Below are 19,164 nucleotides of genomic sequence, written 5' to 3'. Positions count from 1 at the left end.
CTCATTTGAATATAAGGGGTGGATTTTTACCCTGCTATTCAATTATTTTGTGCTATGGTCATGAAGAGGAAACTATATAGACAGTGATTAAAGAACTCTATCCCAAAGTTATTGATTGTATTGTTATGGCTAAACTTGAAATTGTGCTTTTACATGCATGGTTTGAATTGGACAGGACGGACATGACTATTTCGATTAAAATGGACTATTGTCGTGTTTCATATTTGGTGCTTGGAGATGGACAATTGTTCCACATATTATCAAAAACAAGACCTATCCCCCATGATGAGAAGGGGGACAGGACCAGGTCCAACCCCAATCCTGTCCTGGCTAGCTCATTAAATAATAGGCCGGATGAAGATGTTGGGGAGAGGGATTCCGAGCCTCTACATTTAGAAATAGTGTATTTAGCCCTGTTTCATGAAAATTGGACTATTCATCTAATCCAATGCTTGTAAATATGCCACATCGGCTACAATAAGTTTGTTTCCTTTTTAAAAACTAACACTGTTAGTGGCTTTGACAACAACAACAAAAAAAAATCCCTCCATCTCCAGTCTCGCCTACTACTGTCTTGGTTCTTCCCTCTTGTGTCTTTGTAAGTTGACTTTCGTTTTTTCCTCTTTCGGCTTTATAGCTATTGCAAATTTGCTCCAATCAATAGCTTCTAAATTCCAAATACACTAGTGCGATTGATTGTTATTGCAAGATGTAGTTATCAGCAGAAATTGATAATAAAAACAAACCAATTGATTACTATATATTCTGATTGATGAACGGGTTTGGTCGTTTATTTTCTTCAATGTTGGGTTACACTACCCATCGTCAGCAAACAATGGAGTTAAAGACGTATGTGAGAAAGAGGTAGAAAGTAAAATTTTCCAGATTAACAATCCATCACTCTGGATACGACACCTGAACTTGGGTTACACTACTACTTGTTGTTCAGAACAGTTGGATATATTGCCTCCTAGCACAGGAAATTCCCCGTCATAGTTTTCTGAAAACTTAGAACCAATTATGAGTCTACAACGTCTTGGTTGGCTCCTCTTGTAAGCCCAAGCTCCTAAATAAAGTACAAGAAGAAGTCAAAAGACCAAAAAAAAGAAGAATAAGAATAGATTGCAAATACAGAGAAAGAACTCAGACAGAAAAAAACAAAACAAAACAAAACAAAGAACCAAGAGAGCGGTAGGTGAAACTAGAGAATTTATTGTCAAAGGGATTATTATTTATTTTTTCTGTCAAATGCACTAAACAAGGTCAGTTTGTTTAAAAAAGGACACAAATTTATTGTAACCGATGTGGCATATTCACAAGCATTCGATTAGTTGAATGGTCCAAATTTTATGAAATGCGAGTAAATGCACCATCTCTAAATGTAGAGGCTTGGGATCTGGGGAGAGTATTAGATTTCAAATTTGGAAGGGGAAATAAAACATTTAACCTGGCACTAACGGTTTTACATTTTGATTGAGATATCTTTTCAATTAAATTACTAAAGACATCTTTCCCTAATAATTAGTAAAGATCTCTTCCGTTAAATTCCAAAAGATGATTATAGTAAGCCTTAGGATCAAAGCAATGGATCGGTCAACTCTTTCGTCAAATGATAGGTCCCATCCCTCATTCCACATAAAGAATATATCCCTACTTGGATGAACTGATTAAAAGATTGAGAAAAATTAGGAGTTGCTATTAAAAATCCAGCCATTGTTTGATCGTGGGCTTGACATGAAAAATCCCTCTAATTCTTACCGCAATGTTCTAGTCTACACATTTGCCTAGGCAACAAGACATGGAAGGGATTTTCTTTCAGTCCTTACATGGGATGCCAATTATGCGACTGATCTCATTGCTAATAATAGTTTTAGAGCTAGTGCTTGTATTACCAATTAGCATATCATCAACAACAGCAGCAGCACATGATCATCAAGCCCTCCTGCCTCAGGCCTTGCTTGGCTGCTCTGACCGCTGTGGTAATCTCACAATTCCATATCCATTTGGCATGGCTCCAGGTTGCTACCGCGGCCCTGAGTTCTTCATCAACTGTACTACTACTCACGAAGACGAAAACCCGGTACCATATTTGACAAAGATATCAGGCAGTGCTTATGATCTCATTCAGCTCCGCATCACTAACATCTCTCTTGAGGAGGGTGATATGCATGTTTTGCAGCCTGTCACTCGATCTTGCGGTGAAGATCAGAATGACACTGACGGTGTGCTCCTCCTGCCCCCTCCTTTCACCTTCTCTGAAGACAAAAACTATTTATTCGCCGTTGGATGTGGCATTGTTGCAGTATTTCAAGGTTCCCGTCCAGGCCAAGGCCTAGATGGAAACACTACCTTGCCCCATATAAATCGCTATTGCGTCACCTATTGTGACGACAGTTCTGATGGAAATAACACTGACCCAGTAATTAACGACGACTCTTGCTCTGGCTTTGCCTGTTCCCTAGCTCAACTCCCTGGAGGAGTGCAAAATCTTACTGTGATGTTTACTCCCGTTAGTAATATTAGTCGAGCTCGACATAGAAAATGGTACACTAAGTACCCGTGCAGGTACGCCTTTCTTGTGGAACAAAGCAAGTTCACATTCTCCCCTGGAACGAGTTTTGAGCAACTCAACAACACAAGCCACCTTCCAGTGGTTGTCAATTGGGAAATTGGGGGTCATGGGACATGTGATGCTGCTCGAAAGAGCAAGAAGGACTTTGCTTGCAAGGGAAATAGCAAGTGTGTGGATTGGCCTAATGATAACATCCATGGCTCTACAGGTTACATTTGCAAGTGCAACAAAGGTTACCAAGGGAACCCATACCATCCAGATGGCTGCCAAGGTGATCAAATCACAACGCAGAACATATTTATATACATGTGTATATATAAATATTTAAATGTTGGGATCTTAGTTATCTGAGTAATTTGTGATGAAAGGGTTTAATTTTGTGATTTTGTTTCAGATATTGATGAGTGCAAGTCAAATCCCTGCCCTGTCGGAAAGTGCATAAATACACCTGGGAGTCACTCTTGTTTATGTCCCAATGGCACCAAAGAAAGAAGTTGTAAAGAGAAATCAAAGACCCTTCTCATGGTTATGGGTATGTGTTATATGTGTTTGACTAATAACATGGGATATTGGTTCTATGGTCATAGCACATTAAACACGCTATAGAAAATTATAGAATGAATGAAATACATTCTTAATTCCAATTTGATAATGTTTAAGTGCAGGTATCAGTCTAATCTTGGTTTTACTTGTTGGAAGTTCGAGTTACATATGTTGGGGAATGAAGCAACGAAAGTACATCAGACTCAAGGAAAAGTACTTTCTAGAAAATGGCGGTTTGTTGTTACAGCAACAGCTTGCTCATCATGGAGGTGAGGCAACCAGAATCTTTACTGCAGTGGAACTTGAAAAGGCTACAAACAATTACCATGATAGTAGAGTCCTTGGCAGAGGAGCTTATGGAGTAGTTTACAAAGGAATATTACCAGATAACAGAACCGTTGCCATAAAAAAGTCGAAAGTTGCTGCCCCAACTCAGAGTGAGCAGTTTGCTAATGAGTTGACTGTTCTTTCTCAAATCAATCATAAAAATGTGGTGAGGCTATTAGGCTGTTGTTTAGAGGCAGAAGTGCCTTTACTAGTTTACGAGTTCATCACCAATGACACTCTTTTTGAGCACCTTCATGGTAAACAAAAGAAAGGATCATCGTTTGTATGGGAATTACGTTTGAAGATCGCAGCAGAAACTGCTGGAGCACTAGCATACTTGCATTCCTCCACTTTCATGCAAATCATACACAGAGATGTGAAAGCTATGAACATACTATTAGATGATAATTATACAGCAAAAGTGTCAGACTTTGGAGCTTCAGTATTGATTCCTCTAGATCAAACTCAAATAAAAACTTTGGTGCAAGGGACATTCGGATACTTAGACCCCGAATATCTTCATTCAAACCAACTAACAGAAAAGAGCGATGTTTATAGCTTTGGAGTTGTCCTAGCAGAGCTACTGACAAGAAAAGTGGCATTTTCTTATGATAGGCCCGAGGCAGAGAGAAGTCTAGCAAGACTTTTTGTTTGTGCAATGGAAGAAGAGCGCTTGGATCATATTCTTGATGGTGACATTGTCACTGAAGGAAATATTGAGACAGTAAGAAATGTGGCTCATCTCGCGGAAAAATGTTTAATGTTACAAGGGGAGGAAAGACCTACAATGAAAGAAGTAGCTATAGAGCTAGAGGGAATTATGAGAACTATGGCAAACCACCATCCACAGGGAAACAATGTTCAATTGCGTCCTGAAGACCAGACTTCGAATTTTCTGGGGTCACCTTGAAATGCTTTTGTTGCTGAATTTATAAGTGATTGTGTTTCTTGTGATCATACTTTTTGTTGTGGAACGAATTCGAAGTCGTATTCAACCATTTAACTTGCAAGTTAATATGGCAATGTCAATCGTCACATCACCAAGGTGTTGCATAAGGGTGATGTATTTGTCTTTTCCATTGGACTTGTGCACTATCAGAGAAATGTAGGATCTGGTTATGCTATTGCTATTGCAGCTCGCAGCAACCAACATACTGGTGTGGCTGCAATATTTGGCTTTCTGTGCAGGCCTAATATGGCCAATTCATTCTTGTGATGCAAATTCATTTTGGAACATGTTTAATCAATTGCCTCCGTTCCTGATTCTAAATGAATAACTATAATTACAAAAAACATATGCAAGAAGACCAACCCCATTTAGTTATAAGGGGGTGTCATTTTAAGTTGATTTTGATTTTCCCCAGCTATTCGATTATTTTGTACTATTGATCATCAAGAAAAAAAAAAATAAGGCACAGATTATAAGAACTCTATCCCAACATTAATTGTATAGTAAATGGTTGCACTAGAAACTTTGCTTTACCGTGGCTGCACTACTAATTCAGATATGTGTTAATTTGAGAAACTAAACATAAATCCCAGGACAAATGGAGTTGCATTTTGATTGTGATCATATCTTTTCCTTTTAATTATTCAAGATCTGTTTCTTTTAATTACTCAAGATCATTTTCTTTTAATCACTCAAGATCGTTTCCTTTTAAAGATGATTATTAAAGTCGCTAAGGAGAATAGAACCATTTGATGGGATATTGAACATGTGTCTGGTCAGTATGGGTATCTCAGCAGGTCATGGAATATATTCTCCTAGGGGTTACATGGCTCAGCTTAATCACAGCCATTGATTTGATTTTGCGGTTGACACTCATTCCTACAGCCATTTAACCTCTTGCAACAGAGATGATCCTCTTCACATTTTTTGCCCCAGCCACTTTATTTTGGCTAGTCCCAACTCAACTCCCAAACAAAACAAGACTATGAGGTTTTGCTTACAACCCTTACATGGGATGCTACTTATGCCACAGATCATCTCATTGCTAATACTAGGAGTACTAGTGGTGTTTGTATTACCAACAACAGCTGAAGCAGATCAAGCCCTCTTGCCTCAAGCCCTGCATGGCTGCTCCGACCACTGCGGTAATGTCACAATTCCATATCCATTTGGCATGGCTAAAGGTTGTTACTGGGGACCTGAGTTCTTTATCAATTGTACTACAGGTACCACTCCCGACGAAGAACCAATACCATATTTGACAAAGAGATCAGGCACTGATAATCTCATTCAAATCCACGTTACTAAAATCTCTCTTAAGGGTGAGTTGCATGTTTTGCAGCCCATAACCCGAGCTTGCGATGCAGATCTGAATGTCGGTTTGGAAACTGATCTCCCCCTGCCCCCTCCTTTCACCTTCTCCAATACCAAAAACAATTTTTTCACCATTGGTTGTGGCTCTTCAGGAAATCTTTTAGGCTTCCGTCCAGGCCTTGGCCTAGATGGACACACCTTGTCCAATATCCATCGCTATTGCTTCACCTTTTGTGATGATAATTCTTCTGGCAATGACACCGACCTAGTAATTACTGACGACTCTTGCTCTGGCTTTGCCTGTTCCCTGTCTTCACTCCCTAGTGGGGTGCAATATATTTCTATTATATTGAGTCGCAGTATGCCTACCAACTGGTACTCTAGCTACCCATGTAGGTATGCCTTCCTTGCTGAAAAAAGCGAGTTCACATTCTCCCCAAACACAAGTTTTCAGCAACTCAGCAACACAAGTCACCTTCCAGTTGTTGTCAATTGGGAAATTGGGGATCATGGTCCATGTGATTTAGAACAAAGGAGCAAGCACGCTGACTTTGCTTGCAAGGGAAACAGCACATGCATAAATTGGCCCAATGTCATCCGGCCTACAGGTTACATTTGCCAGTGCAAGGAAGGTTACCAAGGAAACCCATACCTTCCAGATGGTTGCCAAGGTGATGAGATGAGATCATCTTAGTGATTTTTTTTGTTGTTGTTCTATTTTAAATATTTTATAAATTGGGTTATAAAATGTGACATGTTTTTTCAGATATCGATGAGTGCAAGTCAAACCCCTGCTCTGCTGGAAGTTGTGTAAATACACCTGGGAATTACTCTTGTATATGTCCCAATGGCATGAAAGGAAGAAGTTGCAAAGATAAATCAAAGACGATTGTTTTCATTGTTATGGGTATGTATTGTTTATTTAACTAGTGAATTAATCTGAATATATTGCTTTTTTCAATACTTTGAGCTTAAAATAGAAAGCAGTACATATATACAGAAAAAGATAGATTAAGTAAAACACACTTCTTGCAACCAATCTTATTTTAAACATCCTGCCCCATGAAAAGTATAGAATGAAAAAAAAAAAAATTTATGAAATCCAGTTGGGTATGTTTCACTTATGTGCAGGAATTAGTGTCATCTTAGCTTTACTGGTTGGAAGTTCATGCTCTATATATTGGGGGATAAAGCAGCGAAGGTACATCAAACTCAAAGAAAAGTACTTTCAAGACAATGGTGGTTTATTGTTGCAACAAAAGCTTGCTAATCATGGGGTTGAGACAACCAGAATCTTTTGTGCAGAAGAACTTGAAAAGGCCACAAACAATTACGATGACGGCAGGGTCCTTGGCAAAGGATCTTATGGAATAGTTTACAAAGGAATTTTACCAAATAACAGAACTGTTGCCATTAAGAAGTCCAAAATTGGTGCTCCAACCCAGAGTGAGCAGTTTGTTAATGAGTTGGTTGTTCTTTCTGAAATCAACCACAGAAATGTGGTGAGGCTGTTAGGTTGTTGTTTAGAGACAGAAGTGCCGGTACTAGTTTACGAGTTCATCACCAACGGCACTCTTTTTGAGCATGTTCATGGTAAAGAGAACAAAAGATTATCGCTTACATGGGAATTACGATTGAAGGTTGCCGCAGAAACTGCAGGAGCTCTAGCATATTTACACTTCTCCACTTTCATGCAAATCATACACCGAGATGTTAAAGCCATGAATATACTTTTAGATGAAAATTACACGGCAAAAGTGTCAGACTTTGGAGCTTCAGTATTGATTCCTCTAGATCAACTTGAAATTGTAACTTTCGTGGAGGGAACACTTGGATACTTAGACCCTGCATATCTCCAATCGAACCAACTAACAGAAAAGAGTGATGTTTATAGCTTTGGAGTTGTGCTAGCAGAACTATTGACAAGCAAAGTGGCATTTTCGTACGATAGGCCTGAGTCAGAGAGAAGCCTAGCAAGAATGTTTGTTTGTGCAGTAGAAGAAGAGCGCCTAAATCATATTCTTGATGGTGACATAGTCAGTGAAGGAAATATTGAGACAGTAAGAAATGTGGCCCGTCTCGCAAAAAGGTGTCTAAAGTTAAAAGGGGAGGAAAGGCCTACAATGAGAGAAGTAGCTACAGAGCTTGAGGGAATGAGAATTATGGCAAATCATCCATGGGGAACCAATGCTGATGACGATTTGGGTCCCGAAGATCAGGCTTCCCTTTCACTGGGGTCACCTTCAAACACTGCCGATGATGACTTTAGAGGTGATTGTGGTCCTTGTACCACAATTACTACTGGTACAACTAGCAGGTATGGCAGAATGCAAATTGAGATGTTAATCATGTTATGAATTGATTGAATTGTTGATTTTTATCTATATGAAAACTTTTTCCGGGTTGTGTTTAAGTAATTTTTATATAAACTGTGATTCCTGTTGCTGCTGCAGGAGTATTTAGAAGACACTGTCTATATGCATAAAGGGTGTGTTTGAGATTTTGGATTGGTAGCTAAGCATGACAAAAACAGCCCAACGAATTGAAACCGCTACAAATTGTTGAAGCCCCAAACACAAAAGATAGGAACAAGCAAAGACTGCAGGTACCATGCCCATCTCTGGCGAAGACTTTTCGAATTGACTTGTTCCTGGTGATGTAATCTCTGGCGAAGACTTTTCGAATTGACTTGTTCCTGGTGATGTAGTATTATATGAATTGTAAACGCATATGTGGTGTTTATTATTATTTATGGCAATTTTTCTTTGCGTGTTGCAATAATATAATGTATATGGTTATAAATATATATATATATATATATATATTATGCATCTGAGGTCTTGATCATAATAAAGATGCCCACGCCTCCAAAGTCTCACCGTGGACTCAGACTCAGCCAAGTAGGTCAGGAAAAATAAACATTAATAGATGTAGCAATCAATCTTTTTCCTGTAATTTGCACTTATTACTAAAGAAAAGCTTTCCTATCACCGGTTGTCTACAACCATGCATCTATTGAACGAAACGAGACGAATATCTATAACACCAAGTACACCTAAAAATTTCTCCATTGACCAAGTCTCTTCACTACAACTACTTCGCCTATATAGCCGAAAGAAAATGGTCTCACAGTAGACAAGACATTATACAATTATACAAAATGGTCTCACACTACTGCTTAATCGGGGTGCTTATGCCGCTCTCATTGCTAATTGCACAAGCAACTGCAACAACAGATGGAGCTCCATTAGCCCTCCCCAACTGCCCTAACAACTGTGGTAATCTCACAATTCCATACCCATTTGGGGTTAAAGAAAATTGTTACTTGAACTCTTCCTTTTTTATCAATTGTACTCGTGACGAATCCAGGGAACCCCAAATAGTACCATATTGGGGAAATAGTGGCATGATTGTTTCTAACATCTCACTTGAAGAGGGTGAGCTGCAAGTATTGCAGTTTGTAGCCAAAGATTGTTATAACCAGCTGGGCAACCAAACCTACAACAACAACCCTTGGTTTTCAGTGCCTCCTTTCACCATCTCTCAGGCCAAAAACAAGTTCATAGCTGTTGGCTGTGACACCATTGCTATTTTCCAAGGCTACCGCGCTTTCCCGAATGACCAAGAAAGTTACTTGGCCGGGTGTATGTCCGTATGTGATAGCCTTGGCAGCATTGAATATCAGGACTCTTGCTCCGGAATTGGGTGCTGCCAAACTAACATCCCCAGTGGGCTGCAAAATCTAACTGTGACATTGTCTAGCACTTACAATCATACCAAAATAGTAGGGGACTTGACCAACTGCAGTTACGCTTTCCTTGTGGAAGAAACACAGTTCAAATTCTCCAATTCAAGTTTTCAACAACTGGAGAGCATAACAGAACTTCCAGTGGTTCTTAATTGGGCAATTGGGGAGGATCCAGATCCATGTAATACGGCTCAAAAGAGGAAGGATTTTGCATGTAAAGCAAACAGCAAGTGTGTCAACCTGGTCGGTCGCTCTGCTGGTTACATTTGTCAGTGCTTGCAGGGCTACCATGGCAACCCATATCTTCCAGATGGCTGCGAAGGTGAGAACACTATAAATTTGTTTAAAGACATGCCGGCACGCACGCACACACATGTAAAAACATAACAAGGAATTTAAAGATGCATAAGTATGTGTTGGGTTGTAATGTATTATGTAAATGCTTTCTGTTCTTACCAGATATTGATGAGTGCATGATCACGAGCCCCTGCAATGGGACGTGCATAAATGTACCTGGAAATTATACCTGTGTATGTCCACAGGGGTACAAAGGCGATGGCATGAAAAATGGAACCGGTTGCACCAAAGAGAATCCCATTCAATCAAAGAACCGTAGTCTTCTGCTTATTCTTTCATTGAGTATGTTTTCTTGCTCCTCTAGATCTTTAAAATTAAAGCTTAAACAAACCCAAATTCAAAATAATTAGCGGAATAGTTTCACGCTGATGCATAATATATACTCTTATATGCTTAATCTCAACATCTATTTACTTCAGTCAAACTTTTGAGCTGAAACAGAGAAAGCTCTGTTTTTTGTAGCTCTGTTTTTAAGAAGCTCTGTTTTTAGGAAGTTTCTAAGAGAGTGAGAAAAATGTTAAGTGTGTTGAGGTTTTGGGAAAGATTGAAATTAGAGTAAAAATTTTAGCGGGAGAGATGGAGCATGTTTTTGTTAAAGGCGTCACCACATAATTCTCTCTCACTTAAAAACCTATGAAGCTATTAGGTTTGCACAAGTATTCTAATACCATGATGTTTTCCTTCAACATACCAAAATGAGTTTTAACATCCTGCCCAATGGAATTAGAGAATCCAATATGGTCCTTATGTTTAACTTCTAACGTGCAGGTATCGGTGTAGGCCTCTTAGTTTTACTGGTTGGAAGTTCATGGCCGATATATTGGGGAATAAAGAAACGAAAGTACATCAAACTTAAAGAGAAGTACTTCAAAGAAAATGGCGGCTTACTGTTACAACAACAACTTGCTAGTTATCACGGGGTTGAGAGCGTAGAGGTGACCAAGATTTTTACTGCAGAAGAACTAGAGAAGGCCACAGACAATTACCATGAGAGTAGAGTTCTTGGTGAAGGGGGTTATGGAATCGTTTACAAAGGAATACTTGCAGATAAAAAAGTGGTTGCCATAAAGAAGTCAAAAGTTGGTGTCCCAACCCAGAAAGAGCAGTTTGTTAATGAGGTGATTATTCTATCTCAAATCAATCACAGAAATGTAGTGAGGCTTCTGGGTTGCTGTTTAGAGACACCAGTGCCTTTGCTAGTTTATGAATACATCACCAATGGCACTCTTTTTGATTGCATTCATGGTAAAAAAGGCGAAGGTTCCTCACTTGCATGGGAATTACGATTGAAGATTGCATCTGAAACTGCAGGAGCATTGGCATATCTACACTCCTCTACTTCCACACCAATCATACATCGAGATGTGAAAGCAATGAATATACTGTTAGATGACAATTATGCGGCGAAAGTGTCAGATTTTGGTGCTTCGCGTTTGGTTCCTATGGATCAAACTCAAGTAACAACTTTAGTGCAAGGGACACTTGGATACTTAGATCCTGAATATTTCCATTCAAACCAACTGACACAAAAAAGTGATGTCTATAGTTTTGGAGTTGTCCTGGTGGAGCTTCTAACAAGCAAAGTAGCTCTTTCTTTTGATAGGCCTGAGTCTGAGAGAAACCTAGCAAGCTTCTTTGTTTGTTCAATGGAAGAAAATGGCTTGAATCGAATTTGGGACGATGAGTTATTTGGTGAAGGAAATATTGAGACCCTAAAAAGTGTAGCTAATCTCGCAAAAAGATGTGTGAAGTTAAAAGGGGAGGAAAGGCCAACCATGAAAGAGGTAGCCTCAGAGCTAGAGGGGATTAGAATAATGGCAAAGCATCCATGGGAAAATTCTAATATCTTTCCTGAAGAGACTGTGCACTTGCTCGGGTCACCTTCAAACACTTACGCCGTGGATGTTAGAGGCAATTCCGGTTCTAGTACTGGTGCAACTTATGGCTATGACAGCATGCAAGTCCAAATGTTAATGCCATATGATGATGGGCGATAGTTAAAACTTCATGCAGTGATAGATGTATATATTGCAGGAACTATATATGCGGTGTTTGATTATTTTCCTTATCTAGGCTATTCATATTGTAAGCAGTAATAATTACCAAAATCATAGGTAAGAAATCCAACCCCACGCTAAAGTAATGAGACACTTCTTAAGGTTATTTTCCCCCTGCTTTTTTACTATGATCATGAAGAGAAAAAGATCACACACTACTGATGAGAACTCTATTGCAAAAGCGTTTAGCTTTCTTGTATACTTTTGAAATTTATGAATGAAGTTATTATTTTTTTTCTCCCAAAAATACTCTATTGCAAAAGAATCCGGCTACAGAGCTCGAGGGAATGAGAATTATGGCAAGAGATATTTAGTGATATACCCATTTCTAGCACTAATATTATAAATAAACCCTACACAATTGAATTCCTATAAACAAACCCAAAAAAAAACCAAAAAATGATAGCTAGCCTTATTGAATTTAATATTGATTATTAAATTACTTTGATGCCCTATTGAGTGCTTTAGGTATTTTTATGAGATTTTGGGGTTGGGCTTGTTTTAAGAAATTGATGGCAGTTTTGTAATTTATAAGATGTTGTACATGAGTTTTGGGTGTGTTTCTAAAGTCCATTTTATATAGGGTATTTTTATAATTTGGGCCCCCATATTGGGTATAATAGTGAATCTCCCTTATGGCAAATCATCCACAGGGAACTAATGCTGATGACGATTTGGGTCCCGAAGATCAGACTTCCCTTTCGCTGGGGTCACCTTCAAACGCTTCCGTTGATGACGTTAGAGGTGATTGTAGTCCTTGTACCACAATTACTACTGGTACAACTAGCAGGTATGGCAAGTTGTCTTATTAGTTTTATTTTGGCGGGAGGAGAGGATGTTTAGCGGGAATAAAAATAAAATAAAATAAAATAAAACCCCACTCTTCTCACCGCCAATCATATGCATGTCAAAAGTCCAATCTGTCATGTAGGAATGTATTGATCATATAAGCTTAGGTCATAAATTTTGAGTTGGTGAAATAATTTATTAAATCAAGAGTAAACTAACACACATAACACATATATAAAGAGAGTAAAAATACAAATCCGTAATGAATTTGCATACTTCAACTTCGTAATGAAAAACAACCCTATATATAACTCCCATATTTCTTATTAAACAAAAATCCACTCGTCTAGTTGCCAGATCGTAAACTCGATAATAAATCAAGAGTAAGATTTCATAGGATAGAATGCCAGATCATAATTATTAATTAATTATTATATTAACCCTGCTTGTCATTGACTTTGAGGGTGGATGTGACTGCGCATATTCGCCATGTATAAAAAAGACTTTGCCCCTTGGCTTAATGACTAGAACCAAGTGGGATTATTCATCAATAAAAAGTGGGGCTCATTTTCAATTGCATTTTGCCAAGGGGAAATAATAGATACTATTAGAAAGACTTTGCCCATTTCACTTGCCTATTGGCAAATAAAAAAGACAGATGATAACCATAGGTAGAGGAAGGCGTTTCCCCTAACCCCATGAGATCCTCTATCTATAAAAGGCCATGCAGGGTACCACTTATTTTTATCACAAGCAATACAAATATTTGTGCTAGAAATAATTATTGAGTGGTGCATATACAAATATTTGTGCCATGGCCTTACATGAGAGGATGCTTGTTGAGCAACTCTCATTGGTAATATTAATGGTGGGAGTGTATGTGATGTTAGGGTCTGTAATTACAACAACAGTAGCACAAGCCTTGCCTCAAGCCCTGCCTGGCTGCCCAGACAAGTGTGGGAATCTCACAATCCCATACCCTTTTGGAATTGGTGTTAATTGTCACATGGCAGGCTTTCCCATCATTTGCAACACATCCACCGAACCCCCAACAGCACTCTGGGGCAACATCATTGTCACTGCCTTTTCCCTTGATGAGGCTGAGATGCAGGGACTGCAGTACATAGCCCGAGATTGTTACGACAAGCAGGGTAACAACACGTACAACAACGACCCTTGGCTCCGTCTGCCGCCTCCTTTCACCATCTCCGACACCAAAAACAAGTTCATTGCTGTTGGTTGTGACACGTACGCACTTTTCAAAGGTTTTCGCGGTGAAGAAAGGTACATAACGGGGTGCATATCCTCTTGTGACAGCCTAGGCAGCGTGGATCAGGACTCTTGCTCCGGCGTTGGATGCTGCCAAACGAACATCCCCAGTGGGATGAAAAATCGCACCGTGGAATTGACAAGCTACAACAACCATTTGGATATATGGGGCTTTAACCCCTGCAGCTACGCCTTTATTGTTGAAGAAGGCGAGTTCAAATTCTCCAATAAAACTTTTCAACAACTTGATAGCTTGGAAAATGTTCCAATGATTTTTAATTGGGCAATTGGGGTTGAGGAAGACCCATGTGATGAAGCTCAAAAGAGGCAGGACTATGTATGCAGGGGAAATAGCACGTGTGTCAACCCCATCAATCGGTCTGGTTATGTAATTTTTTTTTTTTTTTTAATTTAACTGATTGAATTTGCTGATTTTCTTTTCAGATATTGATGAATGCAGCTTGCCAAATATTAATCCCTGCACTAATGGAACGTGCTCCAATTTACCTGGAAGTCACACTTGTTTATGCCCCACAGGGTACACAATCGGCAGCGTGAATGGAACTAGTTGCTTAAAAAACCCTCCTACATCAAATAATAATTCCCTGAAAATTTCAGTAGGTATGTATTACTAGCTACCTATTAATTAATATGAAATAGCTATCTGCTTGCATTCCTTCTTAGTAAAACAAACATCAGGGATAAATAAAAGGAAAACAATAATTTTTTCAAAGAAAAAAAGTAAAAATCTCCCAAGTTTTTGTTTAAACAGACCAAATGTGAAATTAATAAATAATTTCACAGTGATATACATATTATAATTTATGCTATTATTTAAGAGAACCCCTTTGTCCATTTGTCTCCGACATCCATATAAACTAAAATAACTATAATATTAGATTTCCACCATGTCCTATTTCTCCAGACCCACCTTGTTTTTTCACCCTCTAGTTAATTTCATAACATATTGATGTACTTTTCATAAGCCCAATTTTCCTATAATACCCTTGAAATCTAGAATCATTAAAATTTTAAAACAAACTTGTTAAATTTTAATGGCTATGACCATGCCATGATATGAGCTTACGATCTTTTCCAAATAATTGTAATTAAGTTGATTGTGATTTTTCAACTATGTATATGCAGGAGTCATTGCGGCCTTCTTTGTTCTACTGGTTGTATTTTTTTGCCTGTACTGCGGAATGAAGAGAAGACAGTTCAAGAAACAACAAGACAAGTTCTTTAAACAAAATGGTGGCTTATTTTTACGGCAACAGCTGGCTAGTTACAATGGATCCGTTGATGCAGCCACAATCTTTACTGAAGAAGAACTAAGGAAGGCCACAAACAATTACAATGAAGAGAGAAAAATTGGTGAAGGTGGCTATGGAGTAGTTTACAACGGAAATTTGTCCGCAGATCATCATAACAAAGTGGTGGCCATAAAAAAGTCCAAAGTCAGTGCCCCAATTACCGAGACTCAGAGTCTAGAGTTTGTAAACGAGGTTATTGTTCTTTCCCAAATCCACCATAAAAATGTTGTGAGGCTCCTTGGCTGTTGTTTAGAGACTCAAACGCCTATACTGGTTTACGAGTACATTTCCCATGGCACTCTTCATGATCACATTCATAGAAAAGACAATTTAAATCCTAGTTATGTTGACTTTTGGTCCAAGCCAGTTCTTGCACCAATACGGTACCTGTTAATGATTTGTTTATCAAATGATGAGTATGATACTCATAATAATACTGAAGCAGGAGAATCTAAACATATTCTATTCTTGAAACCATGCTGGCATGTAATAATTTTGAACTCACAGTCTCATCCCCACTTGAAGCTCCTGGATTTCCTTCAACAAGATTTCCTGACCTGCAAGAATATTATGAAATTATCTACTACAGTTAGTGGTAACATCTCTCTTCTTAGCTTACACGAAATCAACACCTCGTGATTTTTTTTACCAATTAAGCAAAAATAAGATCTCATAATACATTCCACGCTTGCACATAAACCCACACTCATGCATGCACAGGGTTTACTGATGTAGTCTGGAAATATGAAGAAAACTTACCTTGAGAACAAGGAACCTTCAATCTCATAAATCACATCGGTAATGATCCAATTATCAGGGTAGGGCTTGCCACTCGGTGCAAAATAGTAACCAACCTGTTTTTCCATTGCCAAGATACCAAAACTATCATTCACCACAACACCGTTACCAGCTAAATGTAGAACAGGCACCAACAAATCCCTAGTCATAAGAAAGAGATATCTTAGGATGAATATAATCTAGCAGCTGTTCTTATTGTCACTAAAACTGATTGATAAGTTATTCATAGAGAAATTAACCAAAAATAACATAAATGTTATTGAACTTGTGACATATATATGAAGTAAAATAAATTAGTGTATTTAAAAAAGAATCATGTCTGATTCTGAAGAGTAGTTTTACTTATATTACTCCTTTGAAATTGTTATCACTTACAAACTTCAAGTGACAACAACAAAGTGAACCATGAATTCTAGCACCAAGTGCATTTAATAAGCAAATACCATTTAGTAATAATAAACTAGAATTTTTCAAGTATGGGAAAATACTAGAAATAAAGCACACAAACATTAAATTTCCAAATTCACCACTGTGACACAGAAACCAAAAAAAAAAAAAAACCAAGCAATACTAATGACACATAGAAATATTCTATCCACTACAAGAATGCAAATATACCTCAGTTTTCAAGTCTGTTCCATAGATACAAAATATATTTTTCAGAGGCGGCCTGTCCCATGGTGAAAGTGGATTTAAAACTGGATCATCATGATATAACCTGAAATACACGCATCGCAAACACAATCTAGTTGGAAATCTGAATCAGACACAACTTCATCTATGCTTGCAAAAAAATTCAAATTATCGAAATAGAAGTACAAAGTTAAGGGGCAACATGCATAACACAACAACTACCATTAAAGCATCTTTATCCATACAAAATTAGGTAACTACAGTCAAGATGGCTTAATCTTGGATGTCCACCCTGTAAAAGAATTGAAAGAGAAAACTAAAGCAATATATACACTGGAAAAAGAACAACAATTTTTTATAGGAGAAAATGTCCTTAACCACTAGCATTAAAAGGTGTAATTTAACCTGGGTGATTGGAACACTAACGCAACTAACGTAAGAAAGTAAAACGGCCATCGAAGGCAGCATTGATTTGTTGACACAAAGATAATGAAGTCTGGAAACTAAGTTCAAAACTAACAGCATGGACAACAGAAGTTGTAATAAAAAGGCATCCAATGTCAGGAAAAAAAACACACAAAATGGTGTTCTTCATGATTATAAACAAACTACCCACGTCTTTAATTGGTGCAAAATCCTCTTGATGTCCGGGTCATAATCCTCTATTGCTTTGAAAAAGGTCCCATCTGATATTTCGCGAGCAGAGGAAAGTGGAAGGAGTCGAGATAAGGGTAGTTTGGGAATAATGGAGAGTCAATGAAGAGTGAAACAACGCCATAAGAGGGAAACAAAAATCTCAAATTGGATAACTGATAAAGTTCATGAGTACATACATTGGAAGGCTGCATCCATTGGAAGTTTGGCAAATGGACTCACAAGAATGAAGCTTGAGTTGAAATTAGTCCCACATTGGAAAACTAGAGTTCCTTGAAGGTCTTTATAAGACTTGCTCTTACAGATGGAGTAGTTTGGATTGTACTATGCAAGTGGCCCAATTGAGTAGCTTGTAGGTTTTAACCTTTGGATCAATGGCTAATTAATTGAGCCAATGATTAATTCATATATATATACATATATAATTAATCAAAAGATGGGCCTTGGGCCTTGGCTCTTGGATTTAAATTAATAAATTAAAGGACATTGCAACCCTAGTTATGTTGACTTTTGGTCCATGATTAATTAATTACTATTTACCAAGTAATTTACGAAATTGAGTAAAATATTTAAATATTCACTAAAGAAATAATAATTAGAACACAATCACTAATTAAAGTAATCAAAAAAGGGATAAGGTATTACCTAATTACATGTATTGAATTGAAGAAGTTGGCCCAAAAGCAAAAGTAAAGAAAAAAAATTTCAAAAAAAAAAATTAAAAATTAATTTTTTTTTAAAATTAAAAAAAAAAAAAAAAAAGGAACACAACCTCTCCCGACGAAATTTCGTCGGCACAAGTCAATAGACCTCTCCCGACGAAAATATCTATGCCGACGAAATTTCGTCGGAGAAAACCTAATCCGGCGAATTTTGTCGGCATAGACCTATGCCGACGAAATTTCGTCGCGATAGGTTTATTTCTTTTTTAAAAAAATAAAAATTGTGAAAATTATTATTATTTTTTCTTTTCATAATTAAATAATATCTTAGCTTGATTTAATTACATTCATTAGTAATTATGTTCTAACAATTATTTCTCTAGTCGACAAATAGTATTAAATATTTTAATTAACATCATAAGTGATATTACTTAATAAATAGTATTTAGTTGTTAAAATTCTTAATACCCATAGTATACACGTACGTACGTATTTTTCAATAGTACTTTTGTATACGTCTTAAAGACTCGTATAATGAAAGCAACGTATTGTACACGTACGCACGTATTTTAATGATTAATTAATTATTATTTACCAAGTAATTTATGAAATTGAGTAAAATATTTAAATATTCACTAAAGAAATAATAATTAAAACATAATCACTAATTAAAGTAATTAAAAAAGGGATAAGGTATTACCTAATTACATGTATTGAATTGAAGAAGTTGGCCCAAAAGCAAAAGTAAAGAAGCAAATTCTCACAAAAAAAAAACAAAACAAAAAATTATTATTATTAAAAATTTAAATTTTTTTTTTTTATAAAAAAAAAAAAAAAGGAACACAACCTATCGCGACGAAATTTCGTCGGCACAAGTGTATAGACCTATGCCGACGAAAAACTCAAATTTCGTCGGGGCAAACCTAATCCGGCAAATTTTGTCGGCATAGACCTATGCCGACGAAATGTCGTCGCGAGAGGTTTATTTCATTTTTAAAAAAAATAAAAATTCCGAAAATTATTTTTTTTTTTTTTTTTTCATAATTAAATAATATCTTAGCTTGATTTAATTACATTCTTTAGTAATTATGTTCTAACAAATAGTATTAAATATTTTAATTAACATCATAAGTGACATTACTTAATAAATAGTATTTAGTTGTTAAAATTCTTAATCCC

At 37.3% G+C, this 19,164-nt stretch overlaps 3 protein-coding genes and 1 long non-coding RNA gene across 5 annotated transcripts in view; 3 read left to right on the top strand and 1 right to left on the bottom strand.

Moving 5' to 3' along the window:
* The first annotated feature begins 1,798 nt into the window (after window positions 1-1,798).
* Window positions 1,799-8,168, top strand: LOC117624291. The gene is made up of 8 exons (XM_034355448.1): window positions 1,799-2,843; window positions 2,967-3,108; window positions 3,233-4,301; window positions 4,542-4,599; window positions 5,480-6,376; window positions 6,472-6,616; window positions 6,844-8,022; window positions 8,159-8,168. Exons 1-8 carry the CDS (start codon window positions 1,799-1,801, stop codon window positions 8,166-8,168), a joined length of 4,545 nt encoding a protein of 1,514 aa, XP_034211339.1.
* Window positions 8,169-8,560: 392 nt separating this feature from the next.
* On the top strand, window positions 8,561-11,807 carry LOC117624289 (wall-associated receptor kinase 1-like). The gene is made up of 4 exons (XM_034355443.1): window positions 8,561-8,605; window positions 8,785-9,775; window positions 9,913-10,092; window positions 10,579-11,807. Exons 1-4 carry the CDS (start codon window positions 8,561-8,563, stop codon window positions 11,805-11,807), a joined length of 2,445 nt encoding a protein of 814 aa, XP_034211334.1.
* Window positions 11,808-13,470: 1,663 nt separating this feature from the next.
* Window positions 13,471-19,164, top strand: part of LOC117624288 (wall-associated receptor kinase 2-like) — a 20,830-nt gene continuing 15,136 nt past the window's right edge. Inside the window, exons 1-3 of the mRNA XM_034355442.1 lie at window positions 13,471-14,308; window positions 14,370-14,546; window positions 15,072-15,581. Of these exons, the coding sequence (XP_034211333.1) occupies window positions 13,471-14,308; window positions 14,370-14,546; window positions 15,072-15,581 (1,525 nt within the window). The remainder of the gene's footprint in view (window positions 14,309-14,369; window positions 14,547-15,071; window positions 15,582-19,164) is intronic.
* Window positions 15,742-17,375, bottom strand: LOC117625885. 2 transcript variants are annotated; one of them, XR_004585457.1, is made up of 4 exons: window positions 17,286-17,375; window positions 16,655-16,754; window positions 15,998-16,177; window positions 15,742-15,795 (listed from the first exon to the last, which is right to left on the bottom strand). It is a non-coding gene; the product is annotated as an uncharacterized LOC117625885 (long non-coding RNA). The 2 variants fall into 2 exon arrangements; XR_004585458.1 differs by having other exon boundaries at window positions 15,998-16,092.

This window comes from Prunus dulcis, chromosome 4 (genome assembly GCF_902201215.1).
Source record: "Prunus dulcis chromosome 4, ALMONDv2, whole genome shotgun sequence".
Classification (NCBI taxonomy): domain Eukaryota; kingdom Viridiplantae; phylum Streptophyta; class Magnoliopsida; order Rosales; family Rosaceae; genus Prunus; species Prunus dulcis.
This window is presented reverse-complemented; position numbering and strand designations above follow the sequence as displayed.

What these genes read in the sequence shown, in the direction of transcription:
- LOC117624291 (XM_034355448.1), top strand. Translation starts at nt 1,799, where the DNA reads ATGGAAGGGATTTTCTTTCAGTCCTTACATGGGATGCCAATTATGCGA. An exon ending in CTTCTCATGGTTATGGGTAT is followed by an intron (nt 3,109 to 3,232) that starts GTGTTATATGTG and finishes ATAATGTTTAAG; the next exon opens with TGCAGGTATCAGTCTAATCT. An exon ending in CCTTCCAGATGGTTGCCAAG is followed by an intron (nt 6,377 to 6,471) that starts GTGATGAGATGA and finishes ATGTTTTTTCAG; the next exon opens with ATATCGATGAGTGCAAGTCA.
- LOC117624289 (XM_034355443.1), top strand. Translation starts at nt 8,561, where the DNA reads ATGCCCACGCCTCCAAAGTCTCACCGTGGACTCAGACTCAGCCAA. An exon ending in GTGGACTCAGACTCAGCCAA is followed by an intron (nt 8,606 to 8,784) that starts GTAGGTCAGGAA and finishes CCATTGACCAAG; the next exon opens with TCTCTTCACTACAACTACTT. An exon ending in TCTTCCAGATGGCTGCGAAG is followed by an intron (nt 9,776 to 9,912) that starts GTGAGAACACTA and finishes TGTTCTTACCAG; the next exon opens with ATATTGATGAGTGCATGATC.